Consider the following 27,397-nt stretch of genomic DNA (forward strand, 5'->3'; position numbering starts at 1 on the left):
GCAGATTTCAATTACTTACACCGCTTACTAAAATCTAGAACCAGAAACTGCCATGACCGAACTTCCTAGGCACAACTATCTTGTTATATTTGGACTTGTAGCAGCTTCAGGCTCCACCGTAGTTCATGTCCTGATATCCATATATAGATCTCTATGAACACTGGGACCGAATGAATCATGCTCTTTAAATTTCTGGACCAAAATGGATACCAAATTTGCCTTAAGCAGACCTGTTCTAGAGATTGAAGTGGCTCAGAAATCACACAAACCGGTCAACCTGGTTTATATTGCATCAACCACGAGCTAGCCCTTTGAGCAACACAAACACTTATCTTCCTCAAACAAGAATTCCATCCCTTTGATTGATGATATATGGCAGGATATGTTTGTGTACGGGCATTTGACCCCGTCCTCTAATGGCCAGATTGCATTTCCCAGCCAGCAGATTGGCCGAAGGGAATGGAATTGCATCTTATAACCTATAATGAGAAGGCTGTATACTGTTTAACAGCCCAGCCCAGATCCGCAAAACTCTCCATCCTATCAAATTCAAACCCCAAAACTATGATACTCGACCATCGTTATCTAAAGGCTTGATATAAAAACATGTTTCGAAAAACGATTTAGTGTCTAAAGAATTTTTCGTTAAAAACAAATTCTTAACAATTTTCTTCGTTATAGTTCTAGGTGCTTGATGTCAACCGCCGTTAAAGATCACCGTTAAGTGACACATGTCACTTTAGTAATTTTGAAATTTTTTATTTAAAATAAAAAATAATGCTTTCGTAACCGATCAAACACCCAAAAAGTGTAATTGAAAATTTTTATTTTAGGGTTTTGAAATCATAAAAATCCTTTAGATCGATCGTGATTATCGGCCGTTTGATTGGATGTGGTGATTGATCATTTACCGTTTGGTCGGTCGTGTCAGTCGGCTTTGACCGTGGCAGGGGAGGGGAAGAAGGGAGAAAAGGAGGAGGGAAAGGGGGAGGGGGAAGACGATGATGTTCTTTTTTTCAATTAATATAATTTTTTTAAAAAATTCAAAAATATCAAAACGTGACTTGTGTTACTTAACGAGATTTTTAACGGTGGTTAACGTCCAGACACCTAAAAGTGTAACGAAGAAAACTTTAGACACCTATTTTTAACGAAAATTTCTTTAAACACTAAAACATTTTTCTAGATAAAATTTATACACTTATTTTTATATTAAGCCTTCTCTAATCAACAAGTCTTTTCCTCACACAAACTCTCCTCTCTGCTACATGTTAAAAATGATCTCTTTGATTTTAAAAGCTACAAAATGGTTATTAAATTTATTAAATCGTTACAAAACGATCATTGCTCATTGTAAAATAGTGATGAATTTTGCCAATAATAGGGACCATTTTATAATTTTTTGATAAATTTAATAATAATTTTTAATAATTTGATCAATTTTAATGACTAATTTGTAACTGTTTGAAAAAAAATTAATGGTCATTATATAATTTACAACTTTTTTTGTGATAGAAAATCATTTCCATATATTTTACTAACCAACCCTAGTTAATGTCACCCTTCAGTTTGCTCAAAATTTACTTTTTGGTCCTCCTTCGTTTAATAAATAAATCCATACTTTAGCATTGAAATAGTTTAACATATGAATAAAGATTTTGAAGACAATTTGTGAGCGAGATGGCCGAGTTGGTCTAAGGCACCAGGTTAAGGTTCTGGTCCGAAAGGGCGTGGGAATATTACGGTTTCTCTAATTGGGTCAAATTATTCTTTTGGTTCTTTTACTATACATGAATCTAAGATTTACTTCTTTTTTTACAAAAAATTTGAAATCAGCTTGCTCTACAATTTTTTTTTCATTTTGGTCATTTTTTTCTGCCCTACTATAATTCAATTTAAGGTTTAATGTCTAGCCTTCAATTTGACCCTCTCCTTTATAATATCATTAGTTAACTACATTCTTCAATCTTGTCAAATTTTGATTTTGGTTCTGTAAAATCAAATGGAAGATTTGATCTCTATGTTTTAATTTTACAATCCGACTTAAATTAACCAAAATTGTTACGGTGTAATTGTAAGCAATTTGTGCTTTAATTGGACCGTATAACGTAATATGATTAGTCTACTTTTATAATATTATTAATTAATTCAAATAATTAAGAATAGAACACATCAATATTTTAATTGGAATGGTCGCGTATTTGAAATACTTTACCCTTTAAATTATTATATATAAACCATCATTAATGATATGGAATTCCCAATTCTTGTCGAGTCCAGTTCAAAACACAATTTATTCCTTCGATAGAAATACCATCGTTGAATATGAAAACGATTCCATATCCGATAGAAAAAACCGATACGATATTATTCGAATCCGAAACCACTCAAACCTTTGTATTATTCGGCTCGTGCCGACGAGTCAGTCCGTTCAACGGCTACAGCCTTTCCTTCACGACCGTTATATCAATACTTTTGCTGTTCCATACCAATACCAGTGTCTCCCTATGCACCGGTTTTCTACGAGCCTCTGGAAACTGGGGGTCGACGATGCATCTTTTTGACTTGCATCGAGTGATCTTCGCGCTTCACAAAGAATACCGGTCAGTACCCTGCAATAACACCCGAAAGCGAAGTTTCAGTTCGTTTATCTAATAACACGCGATGAACTGACTTTACGGAAACTATCGACAAAAAGAAACATTGATCATAAATTATTGGCTAAAGTTGTAAATGATCATCGAGACGAATTCGTGATACCGTCTAGAGAGGCTGGCAGAACTGACATTACGGACGTAAATTTTTGTGCTGAACGTAACAAATGAGGAAGTAAATTTTGTAACTTACATCTGGAATGTTGAAATCGCCTTCTTTTGCATCACATAAGTCCAGCGATACTTGCCGGAGCAATGGCATCTGTAGTAAGGCGACCAATCCGTATTAGGTAATAAACACCGACTCCGTGTAGAAGTCGAATAAAGGAAAACACAGACTAGCGATGTTTATTTGAGAAAGAGATTACCTTTGAAGCAGCTTCAAGGATGAAGTTTCTTTGTATACCACGGCCCTGAACCAATATAATGACATTAAAATACATAAAAGTTCGATTAGCAGTATGCAGCTTCAAATTCGCATCTCACAACCAATGGCTTGGTGCTAAGAACGCGTGCAATCTTAACAGAGTTTCGGGTTCTACCGTAAACATATACAAGAACAGTATAGGTCTCATACAACTCCTTTTCGTGTATACTCCACATGGAAAGAAATCCGGAGCACATGACAAGGATATGGAAGACCGGATTCCTCCTCGAGTACACACGTAAGGGAGTTGTGTCAAGGTTCATACCCTACAGTCATGCCACATTAAAGAACATATAGACTTATGTTGCTCCGACTCTCCACTTATTTTGAAGTACCCAAGTTTGACACGCACCTGTCTTATGTATATATGGACGACAACGGGGCGAATTTTTGGCCGATCCGACACAGTAACAACAAATTCTGACCCAGCCCGAGCTTAAAAATGTTCCACTCCCCTCAAACTCAATCCAAATTTAATATAATTTTCAATTTTTCACATGATTTGTTTTTTTTGATAGGAAAAGTAGGTCTCATAAAAACCTCCTTCTTAGTAGCCCTTACCATGAGGTCAGAACCTACTAGGGGAAGGAGGAATAGAGAACCTTAATATATTGATAATGTAAAAATTACATAAAACTAGAACCACTCCTTTAAGATACATAAAACTTAAGCACACTCTTATAACGCCTTGATGAAAAACCTCCGAACCCAGTACTAAAAAAGTGACCCACTACCCAATCCCCTCCTTTGCAAGCAAATCTGCCTCGCAATTACAGCTTCTCGGAATCCACCTCACAATGACCTCATACTCAGAAACCGCATCCGCAATATCCTTGACAAAATTTAAAAGAAAAGGAGGAACTGACTCCTGATATTTCAACCACTCCACAGCTAACTTGCAATCAGATTCAATAATAAGCCTTCCCTTCAATACCCATTCTGATGACACAAAGATGTCTATTCCTCTTTTGATGGCTTTTAACTCTGCTAAAATGATAGGAGTAGGCCCTATTTTTTCTGAAAACGACATCAATTTAATCAGATTCCAATCTCTAAGAATGCCCCCAATTCCTGCTAACAACCCAACCCTACTAACTGCTCCATCCACGTTAAACTTAAAAAATCGACTGGAGGAGGACTCCAGTAAACCACAGGCCTGTTCGAATCAAGAGAAGCTGAAATATTATCAGCCAATGAAGGATCACCAATTAGAGAGTCCACTTGAATAGAGGATAAAGGATACTTAGCTAGGAACCATTTCGCAAGCCTTAACCTGACTGTGAAAACAATGAGGATGTGTCCAGCTTGCCTCTTTCAAAAACAATTTCGTTTCTCATCTTCCAAATCGACCATAAAACAGCCCCCGGAATAAACTTCCACATATTAGAAAATGGCCTAAGAACAGACCATGAAATTAGAATTGATGAAGGATCAGTAGGTAAGGCTAACTTGATACCCCAGTAGGCTATGATTCTGTTCCATAGTACCCAGGAAAACTGGCAGGAAATAAACAGATGCTGAACTGATTCCTCTGCTTGATTGCAAAAGGGGCATAGAGAGTCCTCCCCTAGGTGAACCCCCCTTTTCTTCAATTCCCCTCTAACCGCTACTTTATTAAGTGATACTTGCCAAAGGAAAACCTCTACTCTAGGAGGAACCAGACCTTGCCAAACATATTTGTTCCACCTAAAGTTATCCTCATCCACTGAGTAGAAAGATTTCGTGCAAGCTTTAACGGAATACAAACCCTCGCCCGCACCAACCCAAAGCATACAATCCTCCAAAGATTCATTTAATTTGATAACATTGAGCTTGTCCAATAGATCAACCAACTGAGCCACTTCCCAATCGCATAGATTCCTCCTAGTCTTAATATTCCACTCCCAACCATTCAAATCAAAACTACCAAATTCAGCAACCTTACCCCCTTGATTTGTTGACAGAGCAAAAATCCTAGGGAAAAGAACTTTCAATGGAAAATCCCCCAACCATGTATCATTCCAAAAGAAAATCGAATTGCCATTCCCAACTTGTAACCTCGCATGAGATCTAATGCATCCTCCAAAGAAATCATCCTTCATGTAGCTATTCACAATACCTCTCCAAATCCAAGAGTCCTTATGGGAGGAGACTTTATTGACATCCATAGAAAGACAACTAACACTATGTTTAGAACATAAGAACTTTTTCCACAAAGATTCTTTTTCGTTGGCAAACTTCCACACCCACTTTCCCAATAGTGCTCTATTAATAAGCTTCAAATCAACAACTCCTAGACCACCTCCACACTTCGGTTTACAAATCTTAATCCAACTCACCCAATGCATTTTCTTCTTTTCTTCTCCTCCACCCCATAAAAAATTCGCCATCAAAGAGTTTAATTTTTGACAGATTTTAGCTGGAATCTTGAAAATAGCGAGATAAAAGATAGGTAAAGAGGATAAAACCGACTTAATAAGCACCAATCTACCGGCCATAGACAAAGAAGAAGCTTTCCATCCCGCCAATTTCTTATCAAAGTTAGCTAGGACTGGCTCCCACAGTTTCTCACAGTTTCTTTTAGCCCCTAGCGGAAGGCCTAAATAAACTGTTGGAAATGAACCAATAGAGCAGCCAATGTCCCTAGCCCAACTTCTCAGTGTGTCCTCCTCCACATTAATACCATACAATTTACTCTTAACTAAATTAAGATGAAGCCCCGTCATAAAACTAAAAATCATCAACACTCGTCTAACGTTTTTAATTTGAGTGATGGAGGCTCGACAAAAAATAATTAAGTCATCCGCAAACTGAAGATGGGTCAAATTGAAACTGTTTTGCACATTTCCAAAAGAAAACCCTTGAAATAATCCTAATTCCACAGCTTTATTTAACATCATATGAAGGAGTTCACCAACCACATTAAACAAAAGAGGAGAAAGACTACATCCTTGTCGCAAACCTTTAGCAATATGAAACTCTTTTGTAGGAGACCCATTCAGTAGAATAGATATAGAAGCTGTAGAAATACACTGATTTATCCAAGAACACCACCTTTCTCCGAAGCCCATCTCCTTCATAAGCCTTAACAGAATCTGCCAATCCACGGTGTCATAAGCTCTGCTAAAATCCACTTTGAAAACAACCCCCTGCAGCCCTTGTTTCCTCCAATAATCTATGCCTTCATTTGCTAAACAGGCACAATCCAACAATTGCCTCCCCGGAATAAACGCGAAAAAATAAATGAATATTAATTTAATCAATTTGATTTAATACCATAATTCTAGTATCATATATTTTTATCAAAACCTAACTAATAATATATAAAAAGAGTATTTTCATAACTATCCTGATGGGTTCAACTTAAACCTAAATCCAACCCGGCTAAACTTAAGAAAAAATGAATCAACCTGAAACTCAAATTTCATTTTTTTTATAATCTCCCTATCGGATTGGGTCAGAACCCATCAGGTACGGGGTTTTATTGCCATCCCTAGATGTATATCCATATATGGCTATATATATGATCTTTCTTCCAAATACAAGGAAAGCTTAAAAAACTTTAACATACACATGATATGCATATTCATACTCTGACGCTCACACCCGAGTTTGAGTAAGAATGACAATAGACAGAGCTACTAACAGCTAATTATTGCAGGGATCCAAATTGAATTGCAACAAGATTGAGGAGCTTCACCATGTTTTCCATGGTGTAACCGTGGCCCTATGAAAAAGACATGCATACGACTAGGGTAAATGAGCAAACACTCACATTATGGCGCAGCAAGAGATCTTCAAGGGCAATGCAGTTGAGAAGCGAAGAAACACCAGTTGCGGTCACTTCTCCACAGTCCTACATGACAAACAGATCAATTCATGGAACCTCTCGAATAAAACAGAGGAAGAACAAAGAAATATCCAAATTCTAAAGGTACAAATCATAACAAACCTCCAGACGGAGAGAAATCAATCCTGGCCATCCGCTTGAGATGATACATTGAGCATCTGAGGAAACAAAACAAACAAATGGATAATACTGGAGACTACAATCACATCGGAAAGGGGATCCATCAATAATCACATCAACAATATTGTATTATTTTATGGATACTGAAAAATAGCTAATAAAATAATAAAAGATGAAAATGACAACACATGCCATGTAAAGATTAGTAGCTCGCCAGCTGTATCCTTTAAAAATAGTCTCTTTACCTGAATCAAGTTTGGATCCTAATAAGGAAAACTCAACCAAGTTTGCAAAGTTCTGAGTCAGAAGAACCAATTCATTATTAGTCATCCAAGGAGTTACTCTCTCAAGCTTCAATATCCGTAGATTTGGCATTGACAATTTCAAGCCTAATATGGATATATCACCAAGACAGTAGCACAAAGCCAACGTTCACAATTGCCTCAAGGATGTCAATATGTTGATTATGATGCAATCAGATATTACCTACAAAGAACTTATATAATAAACAAAACACTCTATAGAAGTATATTTCAGCAATTACATGAAAATACCAAAATAGATGCAGATGGAGTACTATCAAGTCAAGAACAGCTTATGTTTTCTGGACAGCACACGGCTAGTTTAATCCTCATCCAGTTTTACAACAGTGAATGGATCTTCGATTCCAGTTATTATATCACAAATTAATAAATCGCATGTTAACTAATCATGCAAAGACAATGAAACAACATGATCCAACGTGGAAAACAACTTAAACATAATAATACTGAAGTCAACATATTCCTAGGATAAGGATATCACGGAAATCGTTGCTTTCCTTACATGACATACTCTCAGTTAATTCCACAGGAGGAGAAAAATTATTGCATATTTAAATTCTCAAAGCTGCTAACACGACAACTGAGAATTTGAAAGCTAGAACTATTTCAAAGAAAACCCCAAGAGAATATAATATGTGCCACCCAATGACATGACAAAATTTGCTAATGGATGGATTATGTACCTGAAAATAAAGAACTAATGACTCCAGAAAAGGACATGTGGTGGGCAGTAATCTCAGTGCATCTTCAGGTAATGCTCCACCCAAACCCACAATCAGTGCCCTCAATGACAAAATTGCAGGTTTCAGGTCTTGCAGAGAAGAGTAAGAAAGCCCCCATCCCAGGGCAATTTCTTCTAATCTGCACGTCTTACCAAGCCCCATAAAGAGTTCTTCACCTGAATATGAGGAATAACAATGTGCCTCTTTTTTCGTATTTTCTGATCGAAACAAATTTTTACAGCCTCCAGCATTCAAGCACTTCAGGCCAGGATTTGTCTGGACAACAAAGTTCAACACAGCACCAGAAATCTGAAATTTTGAGGTAAGACAACTTTATTTTTCATTTACAGCATCTATCTTATCAGAAAATCAAACAAAATTACATTTCATGTTTGTCAGATACACCACTTGTTACATGTTAACCAATAGCCCACAACAAACTCCATAATGAAGTTTAAAAAGTCGACATAAAATGGCTTATATAACCTAAATATGAACGCAAATTCTATAAGAATATGGAGAGTACAGTTATGGATCAGGTACAAAATTTCAGGACATGGAGAAGTGCGTAAAAAAAAACAAGTTTGTTACTCTTTATTTTATGCTTATTCCATTCTAAAATGCAATGCCAGCCATAGTAAAATAACTAAATAAATAAACAAAGAGCCAGTAAATTTGCTAACCATTGTATTCGAAACATCAAGCATCTCCAAGAGAGAACCCGAGAAATTACAAAGAACATTGTCAACAAGGTTTGTGTCCCTCAAGCAAAGACTCTTCAGCATTTGTGTTTGAGACAATAGATCTAGTAAAGAAGCTTCATCAGCACCTGTGGAAGAACCGAGAAGTCATGTATTCATAGGCATCCAAATAGTAAATCTTATTTTAATGGAAAAGACAAAAGAAGGAAGCTCAGAGAATTGTAGCCCTCTGACAAAATGAATAACTTCACTGCACTGTCCAAAGAAGGATCTAGCTTACCAGATCTTTCCTCAAATGAACTTTTTCCAATATCAATGACCCCCTAAAGGTGTGCAAGGTTGATCAAAATATGGCCTACGTTAAAGCCTCACATTTAGACAGACAGAACCTTGATTTGTCAACTCAAGTTGCCAATACACGGCTTTTGTTAAATACAAGTTACCTAAACCACTTAAATTGCATTGCATCCCCATAGTCATGTGACTCATACCATCAATTCAATCATAATCAATGATATCCTTCATCAAGTGATATTCTTCATATCAAAGTTAAAAGTGGACGAGGGATCAAAATGTGGATATCCTTCATCCCCATAGTTTATGTGGAAAAATTCCAAGTCCAAAAGGGAAATGTACGCAATCACAAGCAAATGACTCAGGGTCAATAACTAATACTGCAGTGCTATATATAATATATCTAGAAAGGAAATTGTGCTTACACTTGCAGCCACCCATGTGCAGTAATTGGAGATTATATGCCAATGAATACAAAGGCCTTTTCCCAAACTGTGCAGTCTGAATACAACTAGGACTAGCATTGCAAAGAGCCAGAATCGAATTCATTCCAAAAGAAGTACGACAAACTAGAAGTGAGTGTAGCTTTGTACATCTACAAATAAGATCTGCCATACAGACATCTGTCACCGAGCTGCACCCCTTAAGATTCAAATAACATAAGGAGACGCATAATTTTGAGATATACTGGACATCCGAATCTGGAACAAACATTTAGGAAAACATTAGAAAAAGCTGTCATGAGGAAATAGAAGAAGCACTAAGTGATTGAAAAAACCATATATCACAACACAAAAGATTCACCAGTCATTGATTTCACGGTTAAAGAAAATATCAATCACAAAAGACGCAGAATATATTCTGACATCAATGTATTTTACCCATGGTCACTGTAATGGACATAATGCGAGTACGAATTGTCATTCCATCAAGCAAAATTAAATAAAAATTTCCTGATGAAACTTGCTATGGGCCTTTGGCCAAGAATTATCTTCAGCATTTTGGAACTTCTATTGATCAGAGTAATGAAAACATTTTTTTTGTAATTAGTTGGGAAAACCTATTTTTAACCGAGAAGCAGAAAACATCTCACCACAGACATCATTTCTGCCCTCCAATGTCAGCTTTGTGATATTTGAGAGTGAGGGTTCCAAATGATAAAGTGATGTCATAGAAGACTTATCACTCAAAAAATACATCCTGTTTGGTGCCATTGAAGTTACAGCTGAGCTTGAGGATACAACTGGCACTTGTGATGAAATAAGTGGATTTATATCAACAGTTATATCAACTTCAGAGACCAGAGAACACTTTTGGATCAACCTATACAAAGTTGTCATCTTGAAGTTCAAAAGATGAGCAGCTTTCACCTTTCTTAAAAAGGGAAATGAATTGGAAAAGCAATCGATAGCAACTTCAAGAGGTAGCTTCAGACAACCTGATATATCCACCTCTTGTACACCTTCAAAAGACAAAGTAGGCGGTAGTCTCTGTGTGATTTGACATTGAGTTCCATCACCTTGTTCAAGGTCACTTCCGAATTGTTTGATTGCTTTTCTCAACACCAAATATGAATTATGGGTACTTGGAAGAAAAGACAAGAGCAGAATCATTGGTGTTATCTGTGGACAACCAAAAAGTTCCAATTTCTGCATGGAGAAAAAAGGAACTCTCTTTAAAAATAAAAAAGCCATGCAACAAGCAGGAGTGAATCTTGATAAAGTAAGCAATGATGGCTAAGCATAAACAGTTACATGAGCTATTAGTATTTGAAACCCCTACCATACTGAATACATTTTAGATTGTAATCCCATTTTCAAAAGTTCTGGAAACTCCAGAAACTACAAAATTGAATGTTCACTTTGATAAAATATTTTGATAAAGCTAATCAAAGAATAAAATGCAAACATTTTGTTGTCATTTACTAAATGCTTCAAGATGTTGAAATTGCAGAAATCATGCAAATTCATGTGTAACAGGAATTTGGTAGTACAGATAAATAAAATTGCCGAAGATGTAAATTCTCACAAGCCACAATATCTCCCTATTGAAATCTAAAATATGATTGGATTAATCCTCTTGGAAATCTCACGTCAAGGGATAGAATAAAGGAATCTATAATGAAAGAGAAGGAAATACCTTGGAATATTCAGTCAATCGAATTCTCAGATGACTCAAATCACCATCTCCTAAAACATTTATTGGTCCTGTCGGTGTAACTTTCATTAATTTAAAAATCGAGTCAACACTCTCATTAGCAAGCTCAGAAAAACTGCCAGAACTTCTTTTCCCTGCAATATACAATAATTTGAATAAAATCATATTAGTTTAATGAAAAATAAAAATATCATATCATCCAATAAATAAAACAACATAACTGCCATACCTGCAGAAAACCATAACGGCAAAAGGCTAATGCTGATCTGCTCAACATCAATAAAATGAATAAGTTTAGAACATCTCATAATCAAATAGAACATTATAGAAGATTACACTCAAACAAGATTTATCTTCATTAATCTTAAAATAAAGGATCACCATTAAAACTTTCGAATATTCAATAGCAAAATCGTTTTTAATGAGGCCTGAATTTCTTATCAAAAAAAAAAAATCAATAGCAAAATCTTAGAGCCATCCACTCTGCAACACTAGGATCTACTAAGACAGAAATTTGATGAACTTCAAGGGTGGCTCCAAAGTCAAACTTCCAAAACTTTTTAATAATTATCTTGCTCAAAAAAAGGTAAGAACCAATTATAACACCCCCACCCCCAAAATAAAAACACCCAAAAAAATTATAATCTGATACTATGTTATCACGGGCCCCAAGCATAAAATTCTACGCTTCATCCCTGATGAAGTAACATGGAAATGGAAAATATATAAATCACCTGCTTTAAAATGTCAAAAAATTCACATCCTGTCTTACTTGATCTTTCCAACTGTTCTGTATTAGAATCAAGCCAAATTAATAGTGCATCAGAAAGGTGCTTCTCACTGTGGAAGTTTACAAAACCATCAAACTTCAGAAAATAGTTTGTAAAATTGAATATTAGAATATTTTAATGGTGATTACTAACCTGTCTACTGTCAAATGGGGATGCTTTATGCAAAGTAGCAAAAACTCGTAAGGCACATCTTTGAAAATTTCACTAGTCATGGCCCACATCTGCAGGAAATTAACAATAGAGCATTAGATTTTATCATGGTCTGAAAATAATGCATCACGAAAATCAAAATGCACAGAAAGCTAATGCAGTACAAGCCTCACCATGAAAAATGATATGACAAATTGAAGACTTTATCATGATGAGACAATCACTATCAACCTTGCGATATGCACTAGAACCTAGGTTATAACTTATAACCCCAAAGAAGGGAGCAAGGTGAGTTAAACTAATAGTAATAGTAACAATAAATAAGTCTACAAGAGAGACAAAGATCATATATTAAGAATAACCAAGAACAATAGCTCATCAGCTTCTATAACAGTCCGAAACAAATACATCACAAAACCAAAATGCATTGCCAAGCTGATGCAATACAAGCCTCTCCTTGAAAATGATATGACAAAGGACTTCATCGGGATAAGACAGCCACTTTCAACCTTGCAATATGCATGAGAACGTAGTTTATAACCCAAAGAAAGGAACCGAGTTGTGTTAAAAAATAGTAAGAACCCTAAGAGACACAACTACCAAATGACGAATCAATCACAGGAATGTCCTAAATCTTGATCTAAGCAGACATGTTTAAGTTAATCCTTGGTAAACATGCCTATCTCACCACTGCAATGTCCTTGCTGTCCAAATGCTAAGCTTAAGAAGCTAATGCAACCTTCCTTTTTCCATATATGTGCTCAGGTGATAAGTTATGAAATGAGTGGAACTTTTTTTTTTCCTAGTTACTTGGATCCTCAGAAAACTTAAGGAATGACTAATCCCAGCCTGATAATTACTAGAGGAGACAACAACACACCACTTGTAAAGTATATAATGGAATGTATATATGAAAATTTCAAATGAGGTGTGACTCATTGATCAAAGAATTGTTCAATAAGAAACTTGTAATAAGGTTGCAAGCTGACGTTACTGGTGAACTCTCAAAAGCTGAATGAGAGTTTAGCACGTACGAAATTTATTGCTAGGTAGCTTGCACATGTTTCTTGAACAAAACCATTATCTGCAACATTTTCAAAATGTCTATTAGTGCGGATGTCACTCTAACAAAATATGCATCTTTATTCATTTCTGATCATCTTGAAATACACAGTATGTCCTTACCATGTTCTAAGCCAAAATTCCATATATGGATCAGATCATCCAATTGAATCCTTGGACAAGGACACCTCAGAAAGCCAATATTTCAACTGAATGAGAAGCACATCCACTCCAAAATAAAGTGCAGCCTGGTGGTGCAGAAATTTAAATACAGACAACTAGGTTTTAGAAAGTAATATAATAGAGTGAGTTCATACTCCAAAGTTACAGCCACGTGGTTCGTCTTAATTGGGTCAAAGGGGAAATTATGCCACCAACTATGGTTAGATATTGATATTTGTCACTGTAATTTACTTTGATAAATATTTATCATTGTACTTTTGTGATTAAGGGTAAGTACGATAAAGAAAAAAATAACTAGTCACAAAATTCAGTCAAATAAAAAAGAGAGTGATAAATTTAGACAATGGCAACTATCAATCCAAATAAAATATTATAGAAAATTTTAATATCCACCTATAAGCAGCTACTTCGCTCACTAACCAATCTTTATTTCAGGCATAAAAAGAAGAACTAGCAGAAATGTGTGAAGCAGCCAAATGTTTACCTGGAAAAGTGGGATGAAATTATTAGAAGTGATGTCTAAACGGAAGCCAAAGATGCATCTAACAACATTAAAAAACGTTTCCAATTGCCACTGGATTGAAACATAGTCCAAGCACGACTCACTGCACCGAGTTTTTCAAAAATTCAAAATTCGTAACATTTAACAAAGTGAAGGTCATTAAGCATTACTTCCATTACTCAATCAAAAACTTTTTTTCCAGCTAAATAAACTTAGCAAATCATATTTCAGAGGATTAATCAAGAATTATATTAATTATTACTAGCTTAATAACTAAAATTTTCGTTCTAAAGTTAACAAACCTGAAGCTTCCCCTGAGGAGACCACGGAAGTACGAAGATTCTTCCATAAGACTACAAGAAGTCGAAGTTAAGCATCGGAATGAACAGTAAATTCTTCAATAAGCCTAAAATGAATGAAACGATTGAAAATTTCAAAAATCGATTTACCTATTTCGATGAGCTTGGATTTTGAAAGTTCGGCGAGAGAGAATGGAAGGGAAATCCCAAGTGGAGAAATCCGCCGTGGAAATAACGATTTCTTCATCGGAGATATCAGCTTCGATGTGGTCATCTGGATCGGAGCATATGAGAATAACGAACTCGTTGTCATCGGAACTTGACGCCATTAAAGGTAAGCAAGTGAGCCTTCAACTGTACTAATGATATCATAAGCTAAAGCTCGGTGGAGATAAACGACTGGAAAAATATTTTGTTTTATACACTTTTCTTACCTATTATTAGAGTAAATTTATAATTTGATGGGATTAAAATTCAATTGATTTTGATTTAATTGCAATAGGATCAATTTTTTTAAAAAATAATAGATTTAGATAAAGTTTAAATTTGAAATGAGAATTTTTAATTTGATTCGAGATAATAATATTTATAATAATATTTTTTTATATTTTTTCAGTTAGGTAACTATTTTATAAGATAAAAAATTATATATATATATATATATATATATATGTGTGTGTGTCAGATTGAATTTAAAATTTTACTTTAAAAATCAGGTTAAATGGAGGAGTGTTTTAAAACTCGGATGGAAGAAAGGTGACAAGTGGAGGGTATAATATTCAAATTGGATTCGAATAAAATTAAAAGGTTTAATATCAAAATAAATGTTTAAATATATATTTTTCTCGAATAAGTGCTTAAACTATTTTTTCGACTCATTCAAGTGTCTAACGTTATAAACGTTACTACTTTATGTATATATGACGTTACAAACATTATCACTTTAGATATATCGATTCTAACGACCATTAAAAAACTCGTTAAATAACACATGTCACAAATTTATTTTTTTAAAACTATTATATATAAAAAAAACCTTTCCCCTACTCCTCTCCCTTCCCTCGTGCTCCCCTTTTCCCTACTTTTCTCCGTTAATTTCCGTGGCCAAAGGTCAAACATCTAATTAGTTAACCAAATGATCAGTTTCCACAGCCAGTTAAACGATAGATTATAATGATAATTTAAAAGGTTGAGTATTTGAGATTTTGGGGATTAGAGATTAAAATTAAAAAGGATTTGAGATGATATTAAGAGTTGTAATCGGTGGATGGTCGGCGTCATATGGGTGGCACGTCGCTGGCAAATGGGTGATCAGATATGACCGACGGTTAGAGTAAATGAAACTAAAATAAGAGATTTTAAGAATTTGGATTTTTTTATGTATTTTAGAAAAAAACATTGGGGTTTTCACAAAAATAAAATATTTTTAAGTTTTTTAAAAATAATTTTTTAAAATTATCATATTGTAACATGTGTCATTTAATTGACTTTTTGAACAACCGGTAGAACCGAGACGCCTAAAGTGTTAACGTTTGTAACGTCAGACACCTAAAGTGGTAACATTTATCACATTAGAAAATTGGATAAGTCAAAAAATTATTTAAACACATATTTAAGGAAAATAATATAATTTGAACACTTATTTTAATATTAATTCAAACTAAAAATCCAACCTGGGCAACCCAACTTATACTCATCCTTAATTTTGATTATTAAATTTAATTTTACAATTCAATTTTATATTTAACTTTTTATCTAATTAAATATTTAAACTTATTTTTAAGAGTAGGTCATAAAAGTTTAATTACTCTACATTTGATTAAAAACCCATACTCCTTGACATGAAAAATTCATATCCTTGACATAAATTTTACACCTATCCCTAATTTTTTATTTAAAAAACAATGTCATGTCAAAAACAAACGTGACATGAATTAGTGTTTTGAAGGGGCCACGCCCATGAAGCCTACTGAATACTGGTAAATATTACATTGTACCACGTAATAGACAAAAATTCTAAAGTAAACTACATAATCAACACTTAAACTATTAATTTTAATATATTTTAGTAGTTAAATCTTTAATATTTTTAAAACTTATTGTTAAACTTTGAATGAAAATTAAAGTTTTTAATGACAAGATACTACAATAAAACAAAAACTAAACTTTAAGTATGATTCTGAAATAATTGAAAGTTTAAGTACTAAAACGGACCAAAACTGATAGTTTAAGTATTAAAAATATAATTTACTCAATTCTAAAATAATAGAGTTAATTGCATCATACATCCTCAATCAATGAGCCTCATTTTAAATTAATTCCTAAACTTTTAAACAATTCAATTCTATCCTTAAACTAAGACTATAATTCTAAATTAATCTTCAAACTTTTAAACATTTCATTTTTACCCCCAAACTATGATCTTCATTCTAAATTAATCCACAAACATTTTGAATATTTCAATTTTATCCTAAATTATACGTATACACTAATCACTCTTGTTAATAAAATCATTGTGCCAAGTTATATTATTATATATTTGAAAAAATAAAATTAATTTAAACTATTGTTGAAATGTATTAAATATTTAAATGAATTTAGAGATGAACTGGAAGACCTAAAAGTTTAGGGATCCGTTTAGAATGAGATTCATAATGTAGGAATGAAATTATGATTTTCAAAAATATTAAAGATTAATTTAGAACATAAATCCGACCCGATATAAAATAAAGACTTAACTAAATAATAATAAATTTTAAATAAATTACAATATTATCCGGGTGGGGTCGGGGCGGAGTTTTTTCACCCTCCACCCGAACCGACCTCACTCTCTTAAAAAATCCAATCCGACCCGACTCAAATCCGAATTTAAAAAAAAAATCTGATCACATCGAAACCCATCAAATTCGGGTTAAATTGCCGTCCCTATTCCTTGTGTTGTCATTTGGTACATGTTGATTCTTATAGAATTTTCTTCTGATAAGCGTATAAACTTAAAGATGTTCCAACTTTAAAGCAGAAATTTTCAATATGAGCAACTATTACTGTTTTCGGCAACATTTTAGTAGAGAATTGGTTGGCCAACAACCGGGATTTTGGTATGGAATTCACTGTAGACCTTCGACAGATTGAGAGCTTGATGGAGACTGGAAGCATGAAAAGAAACCGGATATTAGCTTCCGATCACTTACCGAAAGCTAAGATTTTAGACACGGAGAAAGAGATTCAGGGCCTATCAAACCTTTTACTTCTATGAATCATCAAATCCCCAACAACCAGAATCGACAAGATGCAGAGCGATCAAGAGAGCTGGTGAGGAGCTATGTGACGAAAAACGCAAAACTTTTAGCGGATAGAATCGACAGAAGAACAAAGAACACACAAGTCTCTTAACAAATGTGATAATAAACATGGCAAGAATGTTGCCTCACCGGTTAGACCAAGAAAGCTGGTACTGCTTAAGCATTCAAGTTATTCATTCCATCGGTAAGATTCTTGATACCTAAAATCTTAAATTGTACACGCTTTCAAGTAACAGTAAGATCAATAATCAATGTAGAATATGCAATGCACTATCTGCAACAAGGTAATATGACACTTTGAACTACATTGGCAAGAACTTGACGAATTATTTCTCATTAATCGGTTATCAGTATTGGTTGTCGGAAAGCTAAAGTAAAGTGAAACTCTAAAGCAATAATAATATTGTGGTAAAGATCTAAATGCAATGTCTTAAAAAACCAGTACAATTGAAATTGAAAACGAAATGAAATCAATGTGGTAAAGATTTTGTCTTTGACAGGTAAAGATCTAAATGCGATGTGGATGTAGTAAAGAATAGCAGATCAAAAAGAAAACCTGAATCTAGTGTACCTGGATGAACTATTGATTTGAAATTTGAGGGGAAAATTTGGGTTTAGGAGGGAAGCAGAGTGAAACATTTGAAGCACAAAGGCACAATATGGTGTGAACAGACCACCATTGTCGCCATATGATAACTCTATAAACCCATTGAGCTCGATGTCAATTAGTAGCAAGAAAAGAAACCGGGAATTTGATTCCGAAGACTTATCAAAAGCTAAAAGAAAAGGCACAAAGAAGCAGCATGGGCACCGAGAACCTTTTATACCAGTGAATCAACTTCTAGCAACAACCAAAACTGAAAAGGAAAAAAGAGCGTTATGTTCTTTACCATACGTATACAAAAGGGTAAAACATCCCAAATTGATTAGCAAGGCTTGGACTGTGCTTTTTAGAGCAAGGAATTTCTGGACTACCCGTTACTTTGTAGGTAAAAACTGTTCTAACAGTTCCCTTTTAGTTTGAGAAACGGTATCTCATAGGGAATGATAATATTTCAATCATTTGCAAGTTGATGCGAGATTGTTTACTCGACTAGGACTAGGTACAAATCCAGAAAAACTGCCAACATATGACATCATTATTGGCACAAGGATTTTCGTATTGTACCTGTTATAAGCTATGGAAGGTCAAGACTACATCTGCAAACGAGCCAAGTCAAGTTTGAGTATTGATAAACTCCGCTCGACTCAAAAACTTTAAAAGTAAGCTCGATTCGACTCAAAAACTCGCGAGCTTAAAATTATCAAGCGAAATAAAAAATTGAAGCTTTACTCAAAAGCTCGTGAGCTTAAAATTTTCAATCTCCATTCGAAATGAAAAATTGAAACTCAACTCGAACCCAAACCTTAAGTACATAAAAGCCTAATATTGTATTTTTTAGAAAAATAACATAAAATGTTAATATTATTAATAATTTAATTTAAAAAAATCTAAAATTTTAATATATATTTTTTTTCAAATAGCTCGCGATCTTCTCGTCTCATTTACAGCCATATTCAAGACAGTTCTCAAGGGGGGGTTTTTCACCGAGAGAATGACATCCTATAAGGCAAGTACAACCCTTTATTCTTGCTAATCAAAGTGATGCATTTACCTTCAAGATATATTCACACATATATAACAAAATAATGTGAATTGAACATGAAGTAGAAAGTTCAATTGAGAGAGTCACCTTATTTATCATTCTGTTAACTCGATCCCTCTGTATCTGCCACATAATTCTCACTAACCTTCTATGAGCTTGCGGTAAAAAAATGTTATTTGTGCCTTTTCATTTAGCTTCTAACTAGTTCCCGGAAACTAATTCACTGCTTCTTTTCTGTTTAAGGTGCATACTAAACTCCCAACAGTTGCCAACATAACGATCTATGTTCTTCCAAAAATAAGAAAAAACTGTCATCGTTGCTCATCTAGTACGGATCTGGGAAATATAACTCAGATCAGATGAAATCATTGAACAACCAAAAACACCAACGGTTTTCCCCAATTCAGAAAGCAAATCAACGACACTGACATGCTCTTTCTTACAACGGATATGAAATTATAAACTAACAAGCGAAAAGAAACGAAATTCCCACAAGCAATCAAAGGAAATTCAGGACAATCAAAGCAAAACATCTGTGAGAAAGCGGTGAAAATGAAATTGGTAAAATTAGCAGTACTTACTGGTTCGTTGTGACTACAACTGTGAAGAGAAGAGGAGAGCGGCTGTCCTTTCTTTGGTAGGGTTTCACTACAGGAATGAAAGCCTCGACGAACGAGAGACATACATATTAGGGCAAAAGTTTATGGATAAACTACGCATCTGATCACTTAACTTTGACCTTATTCATGTTTTGATCACTGGAGATTGACATTTTATCACTCCATCATTATCTCTATAACGACATGATGACATAACTTATTTTATAAATATTTCAATCACATAATTAATTAGCAATTTTTATACCACTATCACCTTCACATCTCGCACCATTCTTAAATATCTGAGAACCACCATCCCAAATCTAAAAGACGTTGAATGTTATAAGAATGCAAAAAAAATTTAAATACGATTATGATACAAAAAAAATATTAAATACCATCTGATACAAACCATACAATTAACAAGTTAAGGTACAAAATCAAAGTTTATACAAATATAAAACATCTCGAATAAGATAATAACACAATATAATTCATAAAATACATGCACACAACAAGCATTAACGAGTTCAAATACGAAAACCATACAATTTAGATAGAGAAAAGTACGAGTTCAGCCAAATTGAAGCTCATATGGTGATTTTCAGAACACCCTTTGATTCACAACGAGATCAGCCACGTATTACAGGATCATTAGTTGTAGTAGTTTCTTTCACATCATCCATGGAATCAATGCAGCAAGCTAACACAACGAAGTAAGAAACAAGTCATAATTTTATAGTAGCCTTACCTTTAAAAACATAGAATATTTTTGACTTTAATACTTATGGAGTCTACACTTATATATATACAAGATATATATACGGATAACATACTGTTGTTCTTAAAGTCTCCACGCTGAAATCCTGAAAGTTAAAAGAGAAATATAAATAAATGATCGAGTAGGGATGCAAAGAAGTGCAAGTCTAAGAATTGACTTAAAGGAGAGGCACGAATGATATGTATGGAGAGCATATTAATCAAGATAGCATCTTCATGTTTATAACTTCAAACATGCATGCATTCATGTATGCATGTCATGATTATAAAGATTCAACAATATGTACAGTTTTCAATGCAAAAGTCCATGCAGAAAAAAAGCAGGGGAGCCTTAAACATTAGGTTTTATGGTCTGATCAGGCAGAAAACCCAAGTTGTTTCAACTCTTCAGTTTGCTTGAATTGTCCATGGTTGACATATATTCAGTCATAGGAAACAATAATGATTATCCCAGGTTCACTAAATTCATTTTTCTTATTAAAAAAAGAAAGAAAGAAAGAAAACTTAGAAAAAACTGTAACATACCCATTTTAGGCATGAACCCATATCCGACAATTAAATCCAAACCCAAGAAACATGGCTGAAAATGACATTTTTCTAGGTCTAAAAACAAGTCTAGTGGATGGGGGAAGACATTATAATTATACAGTGATGTATAATGAGTAATGTATCGACAGGTATTCAGATAGGACAATCCAAAATTCCTCTAAATACACGAAAAATCTAGAAAATTTTGAACATACATATGTCTGGTATGAGTCTGTGTTTGACACTCCCACTCAAGTAAAATAGCTAAATATAGATTTTTCCGGGCCTAGAAACAAGTCTAGCTCATGGGAAAGACAATATAATTATAACATGATTTATAAATGAGAAATATCAAGAAAAATTAATACTGTCTGTTAATGTCGTTAATAAAAATATGCATACCATGTTATTAAGGAACATTGCCTCAAGCTTCTGGACTGGATTCTCCACTTCTTTCAAGTCCTGAAAAACCAAGTTAGAAAGTTAAATTATTGATGTAGATCATGAAATCAAACTTAGAAGTTAGATCTGTAAATGTTAGGATACCTCTTCTCGTTTTTTATCTAACTTTTTCATCTCCACTTCCACTTTGACCAACTCCAGCTTCGCTTCAGCTTTTGTTAAACCGCATTTCTTGGACTCATCCTCGATTTTTTTTATATTTTGCTCGATGACTTGGATATCAGATCGAACTGGGATATCAGATCGCATTGGCCATTCTGTTTTGATTTGCTTGAGTGATCCGAGAACTTGTGGTAAGAGATGGCACGAATTTGAGTCCATCATCAGCTTAACTATGAATAAGATACTTTCCATGTCTGCAATCTTGTCCTTCATACCACAAAACATACACACAAAACATGTATTAAGAAACAACAGGACATTGTCATTTTCCTTCATATCATCAAATGTACACACAAAATAAGTATTAAGAAACAATATAGGGACATTCAGAGGGCAGGAAAACCCGAATTCATTCGGTTTTCCTTTGAGAAAAAGGCACCTTATAAGGAAAGGATAACCTTTGTTTTACTTGCCGAGGATACAAATCCAGAGCAAATTCCTACAAATTGAAACATTTTTTATGCAAGGATATGTGATTAACCCTTGCTTTATAAAGCAGAGTCCGATCCTTTCTAATTCTCATGTATAATAAATAACAGTAATGTGAATTGAATACGAAGCACAAAGTTTAGGTGAGAGACTTTACATTGATTATCTTTCTGGCGAGTCGATCTGTTAAAATTTTCTCGCTCTCCGCCACAGATTTCCCGTCTATAAGCTCTTCGAAATTCTTTGCTTCCCTTGTCGGTTTTGACCGTTTCCTAGAAGATGATGATTCCCCGGGTCCCCGGCGCCTGCACCGTTTCATCGTGCCTTTTCCTTTAGCTTCCGCTGAGTTAGCAGAAACTAATTCTCGGCTTCCACTCAAGATCGGACTCGACGAGTTCACCAGGTTATCATCGTGAAACGATGGTGACCCGTTCACGGCATTCGTTGCTTCGAATTTCTCATTCTCAAGCAATTGAAGGGCTCTTGTAAGTCCCGTATGAGAATCGCAATCGTTACTGGAAAGGCAAGTGAAGAACTGCTGCCAAAAACTGCCATCGCTGCTCATCTTGGACGGATCTGTAAATTTAACACATAAAACAATCAAAAACCTTAACTATTTCTCCATATTCGGAACAAAATAGAAAGAAATCAAGAATCAAGCAAATCAAAGACCTCGAAATGATAAACTAACAAAGAGGAAAACGATACGAAATGGAAAGAAAATTCCTCAAATAAATCATGCAAGATCCAAAGCAAGATAATGATAAACAAATGAGTAAATTCAGTAGAAAAACTTACTGTTTTGAACTTTTGATGTAGTGAAGATAAGAGAAGAGGCGGAGTTTTAAATAAAAGGTGAAGCTCCGTTGGAGAAATCGCGTGATTTCAAGTTGGCGTTAGTAAGAAGCGGACTCTTCACTCGCGTGATTTCAAGTTGGCGTTAGTAAGAAGCGGACTCTTCACTCGATGGCGCCATTAGCAGCTAAAAGCCGCGCGAGCGAACGCGGTTGAATCAAATACATAACCGGACCGCCATGGCTTCTTTTCTTCTTCATATCAACCAAAGTCAATAATGGCGGGCAAAATATAAAAGTTTTTATTTTTTTAAATAAAAAATATTTATTATTAGGGTAAATTATAAAAATAGTCCCCAAAATGTTATGAATTTTTATATTTGGATTACCCAACTTTTGAAAATTTCAATACAGTCATCAAATATTTAGTTCATTTTCACTACGGTCCCTACCGTCACCTCCCGTTAACCGTTAATGTTTGCTCACATGGCATTTAACTTCCGTTAACCCCCTTCTCCTTCTCCTTCTTCTCCTATTCCTAAAATCCCAACTCTCCAAATGAGCGAAGAAACTCTCCTCGACTCGTGGACAACAATCTTTATCATTTCTGCTTATTTTCGGACAATGTCCTTGCTTCCTCAGTTGTCGCCAATTCGACTATTTCCAATGCTGATCATTCTAAACAGATGGTTTTCCACATTGCCACTAATGGGGTCGCCTATGGAGCTATGCAAGCTTGGTTCCTTGGTAATGACTTCAAGGGGGTCATGGAAGAGGTGTAAAACATCGAGGAGTTTTCTTGGTTGAATGTTTCTTATGCTCCCATCGTGAAGCAGTTACTTGATGTATATTGCCTTATTGAATCACCTTCGGTTTTACATACCATAGATCTATTCACAACTTGAGAAGATAGTATTCCTTGATGATGATGTTGTTGTGAAGAAGGATCTAACGCCGCTTTTCTCTTTGGATTTGCATGGGAATATAAACGGGGCGGTGGAGACTTGCCTCGAAGCATATCATCGTTATTACAAGTATCTGAATTTCTCGAATCCGATCATTAGCTCGAAATTTGATCTGCAAGCATGTGGATGGGCATTTAGCATGAATGTTTTCGATCTAGTTGCCTGAAGGAAAGCGAATGTCACTGCGAGATACCATTACTGGCAGGAGCAAAACGCTAATAAGACACTCTAGAAACTCGGAACTCTTCCTGTCGGTCTTTTAGCTTTTTATGGCCTGACAGAACCACTCGATCGGAGATGGCATGTGTTAGGATTAGGTTACGATCCTAACAGCGACAACCGCCTGATCAAGAGCGCAGCAGTCATTCACTTCAACGGGAACCTTGAAGCCATGGCTAAAACTGGCCATCGGAAGGTATAAGCCTCTATGAGAAAGGTACATAAACCTTAGCCACCCATATATCCAAGGTTGTTCCACAAGTTAGAAAAAAAGAAAACCGTGCTCGTTTTTGGTTCCGATCGCTTGTAGTTTATGCGACCTCTGACGATATGAACCTATTGAAAGGCCAATCGCCGCAAGGGCGGTCGCGGGATTTTTTTAACATTGTTAGAAGATTTGACATATCTTTTTTATTGTTCATCATAGTATGCTGAAAGGATAAAAGGAATGGTTTTCTTATGCATCAGAAAGAAGTCTGAAAGGTGAAAGATTTGTGGGAACATTCATTTTTGGTTGATGGGGTTTTGTTTAATCCCATCAGAAATAAATCGGATTATTCTCCGGCCTGAAGTTTCTTGATCTTGGTGAAAATGTTGGTTGGCTGATGGATCTGAGTAGTGTTTGGAGAGTTGGCATTTTAGAAGAAAAATTGATTTTATCTATTATTGTAATTTTTAAAAAAAGTTTGAAGAAAAATAATTTATTTTAATTCAAAGTTCTTTTTATAAATTGTTTTGCGCTTATTTATTTCAATGAAAACGGCCAAGTTGTTGCATCAAACCATCACACCCTACAAGTTCAACACCATCATAACTTGGCCGTATATTAACACCCAAAAACATCATTATTTCAATCCAAAACATTATTGAGCGATTTATCGAGTTTAATAATATATTCGATAAAATACTATTTAAAATATTATTTTTTACTGGATATATTACCAAACCCGGTAAAGCGTCCAATAATATCATTTTCGGTAAAAATAATAATGTTTATGATAATTTTTTATCAATTTTGTTAAAAAATAATAACAAAACTGATAACGTCTTTCTTTAACCGTATATTAGGTTGTCGCACGTGAGACTTCCCCTAACTCAATAAATCATCTCAAACCACCGAAGCTAACCTGCCCGATCAATCAATTTAAATGCACCAATCAATACACATATTCATATTGACACAATCACTTCTTTCAATTGTATGACTACTCAATTTAATTATAACTATCTCCTTTACACTATCAATAATATAATTAACTGAGTTACTGACAGTTAACTAAAGTCCAATTCAGATAAAAACCAAACAGAACCTTCGTTTTATCGCTCAATTTCAACAACTTCCTCAAGATCCAACTGAAGTGAGGTTTGCATTCCACCTGTCAGTGATCAACTTCCTTCAACACAAACTCTTAAACCCAAGCCACCCAAAAGGATCCCTTATCGGTAAGGATATTCCTCACTAACAACAAGTGATACACCTTATTCCAACAGAACATGCTTTTTAACATCAGACCCCCTCAGATTTCAAAGAACAGACCTGAGTCCAGCTCACCCGAATCCTTTTTTATAGAAACCTTTCAGAAAAACCTCATACAAAGCCTCTCAATTTACAGTCACAAACTTAGGCAAGATGTACTGCCTACTTCAATAATTAAAAGCACTAAACAACACAGTTTTTATTAATTGTAATCGACCCCCATAACTTAGCTTCCTATTAGACCACTTGCATAGCTTTCTTCTAATCTTCTCGACTCTCTTAAACTTGAATTCAAAGTTGTGAGTGACATGAGTTTAAATCAAAATACTAAAGTCCATTAATAATATCTTTAGCATTTTATTGAGTTAATCGATTAAGATCGTGACTAATGGTGAATTGATGATAAAATTTTAGTAAAAATTTTTACTAATAAAAAGAAAATTGATACAAACAATTTTTATTGGTTCAACTTTTTCATCTACTATCTTAGTTATTAGTTTAGGATGTGTATTTTAACCATTAATTCAACGAGTTCAAATTCGACCTACCCCTATGAGTTTTTTTTTTTTTTTTTGAAAATTTGAATTTGGGTTGGGTCATATTCATTTTAGGATAAAAACATTTGATCGATCTAAATCAAGGTAATAATATAATTATCTCTTAAATATTTAAGGATAATTATAATAATATACATATATTTATATATTTTTCAATTAAGTTTATTTTTATTATTATATATATATATATAAAGTCTAGTTAGATTAAATACACTTGTATAAGTTCTTATCTAAAAAATCAAATAAATATTAGATTTTATGCAGTCTACTCAAACTTGGGTGAGTATATGGACCAAAATTTTGATCAAAATCCATGCCATTTCTATCCACACTAAATTTCTTTTCCACTGATTCGATCAACCTTCAAGTTAACAAATCTCCGCTTCAATAAACGGCCCGAACCATTTCTTGGACCGGGGAAAAAGACCACAGACTTTTGGCTCTATCAAAGAAAACATAGAAAAAAATAAAGGTTTAATGTCTAAATAAGTGCCCAAACCATTCATTTTATGTCAAATATGTGTCTACGTTATTTTTTTGGCCAATTCAGGCGCTTAACGTTACAAATGTTACCCTTTTAGGTGCTCGAGTTTATTCGACGACAAAGGACAGAGGTTGGCGTGGGTTTAAGAGTTAAAATGAAGGTTTTCAAAGTTTAGTAGTTATTTCAAAATTTATGTGTTCTCTTTATTAAAAATATATAATTTTATTTTTAAAAATTGTATATTAAATTTTTAAAATTATCGGGTTGGGACATGTGTCACTTAACGGGGAAAACTAACGTGTTAATGGCTCGGGTACCTAAAGGGTTAATATTTGTAACGTTAGACACCTTGATAGACCCAAAAAATAACGTAGGCACCTATCCGGAATAAAAGTTATAGTTTAGGCACTTATTTAGGCATTAAGCCAAAAAGAAAAAAGTGTTTAAGAATTGAGAAGACTATAAATTCGCACCCGGTTAAACCTTGGAAAGTATTCGTAAATCTCATAAACACGATTTTAATGGCGCTTTTACGTAAAAATCACCCAACCATTAAATAATTACTTTACATGCACATATTGTCCTAATTTTACCAATTTAACACCTTTTGTGACAGCATGGCAAAAAGGCACGGATGGTAGGTTCATCCGAACTGAAGCTACGTAGGGGTAAAGCGCGGATCACTATCCACGCCTTTATGGGATTCTAACACGCAACGAAGGTGCGGATCACCATCCACGTCTTCTAAAATTACCCTCAACCGACCGTTTAATTACCTT

The 27,397-nt window shown here is 34.5% G+C and overlaps 1 protein-coding gene, 2 long non-coding RNA genes and 2 pseudogenes across 3 annotated transcripts; 1 reads left to right on the top strand and 4 right to left on the bottom strand.

Moving 5' to 3' along the window:
- Positions 1 to 2,224: 2,224 nt before the first annotated feature.
- On the bottom strand, positions 2,225 to 14,555 carry LOC120173049 (annotated as a pseudogene).
- A 2,492-nt stretch (positions 14,556 to 17,047) lies between these two features.
- LOC120173110 lies at positions 17,048 to 17,957 on the bottom strand. The gene is made up of 3 exons (XR_005521025.1): positions 17,646 to 17,957; positions 17,456 to 17,534; positions 17,048 to 17,360 (listed from the first exon to the last, which is right to left on the bottom strand). It is a non-coding gene; the product is annotated as an uncharacterized LOC120173110 (long non-coding RNA).
- A 6-nt stretch (positions 17,958 to 17,963) lies between these two features.
- LOC120173111 lies at positions 17,964 to 19,921 on the bottom strand. Its single transcript, XR_005521026.1, has 3 exons — positions 19,744 to 19,921; positions 19,250 to 19,498; positions 17,964 to 18,373 (listed from the first exon to the last, which is right to left on the bottom strand). It is a non-coding gene; the product is annotated as an uncharacterized LOC120173111 (long non-coding RNA).
- A 353-nt stretch (positions 19,922 to 20,274) lies between these two features.
- On the bottom strand, positions 20,275 to 23,174 carry LOC120173109. The gene is made up of 6 exons (XM_039180386.1): positions 22,921 to 23,174; positions 22,280 to 22,698; positions 21,616 to 21,900; positions 21,472 to 21,531; positions 20,598 to 20,627; positions 20,275 to 20,464 (listed from the first exon to the last, which is right to left on the bottom strand). Exons 2-6 carry the CDS (start codon positions 22,685 to 22,687, stop codon positions 20,435 to 20,437), a joined length of 813 nt encoding a protein of 270 aa, XP_039036317.1. The 5' UTR covers positions 22,688 to 22,698; positions 22,921 to 23,174; the 3' UTR covers positions 20,275 to 20,434.
- A 20-nt stretch (positions 23,175 to 23,194) lies between these two features.
- On the top strand, positions 23,195 to 24,617 carry LOC120173146 (annotated as a pseudogene).
- Positions 24,618 to 27,397: the final 2,780 nt, after the last annotated feature.

This window comes from Hibiscus syriacus, unplaced genomic scaffold, assembly GCF_006381635.1.
Source record: "Hibiscus syriacus cultivar Baekdansim isolate YM2019G1 unplaced genomic scaffold, ASM638163v2 tig00111941_pilon, whole genome shotgun sequence".
In the NCBI taxonomy this organism is placed as follows: domain Eukaryota; kingdom Viridiplantae; phylum Streptophyta; class Magnoliopsida; order Malvales; family Malvaceae; genus Hibiscus; species Hibiscus syriacus.

Coding starts and splice junctions, on each gene's coding strand:
- LOC120173109 (XM_039180386.1), bottom strand. CDS start 22,687: ATGAGCAGCGATGGCAGTTTTTGGCAGCAGTTCTTCACTTGCCTTTCC. Junction 21,901..22,279: donor TCGCCAGAAAGATAATCAAT/GTAAAGTCTCTC, acceptor TGTGGTATGAAG/GACAAGATTGCAGACATGGA. Junction 20,465..20,597: donor TGGAGACTTTAAGAACAACA/GTATGTTATCCG, acceptor TCGTTGTGTTAG/CTTGCTGCATTGATTCCATG.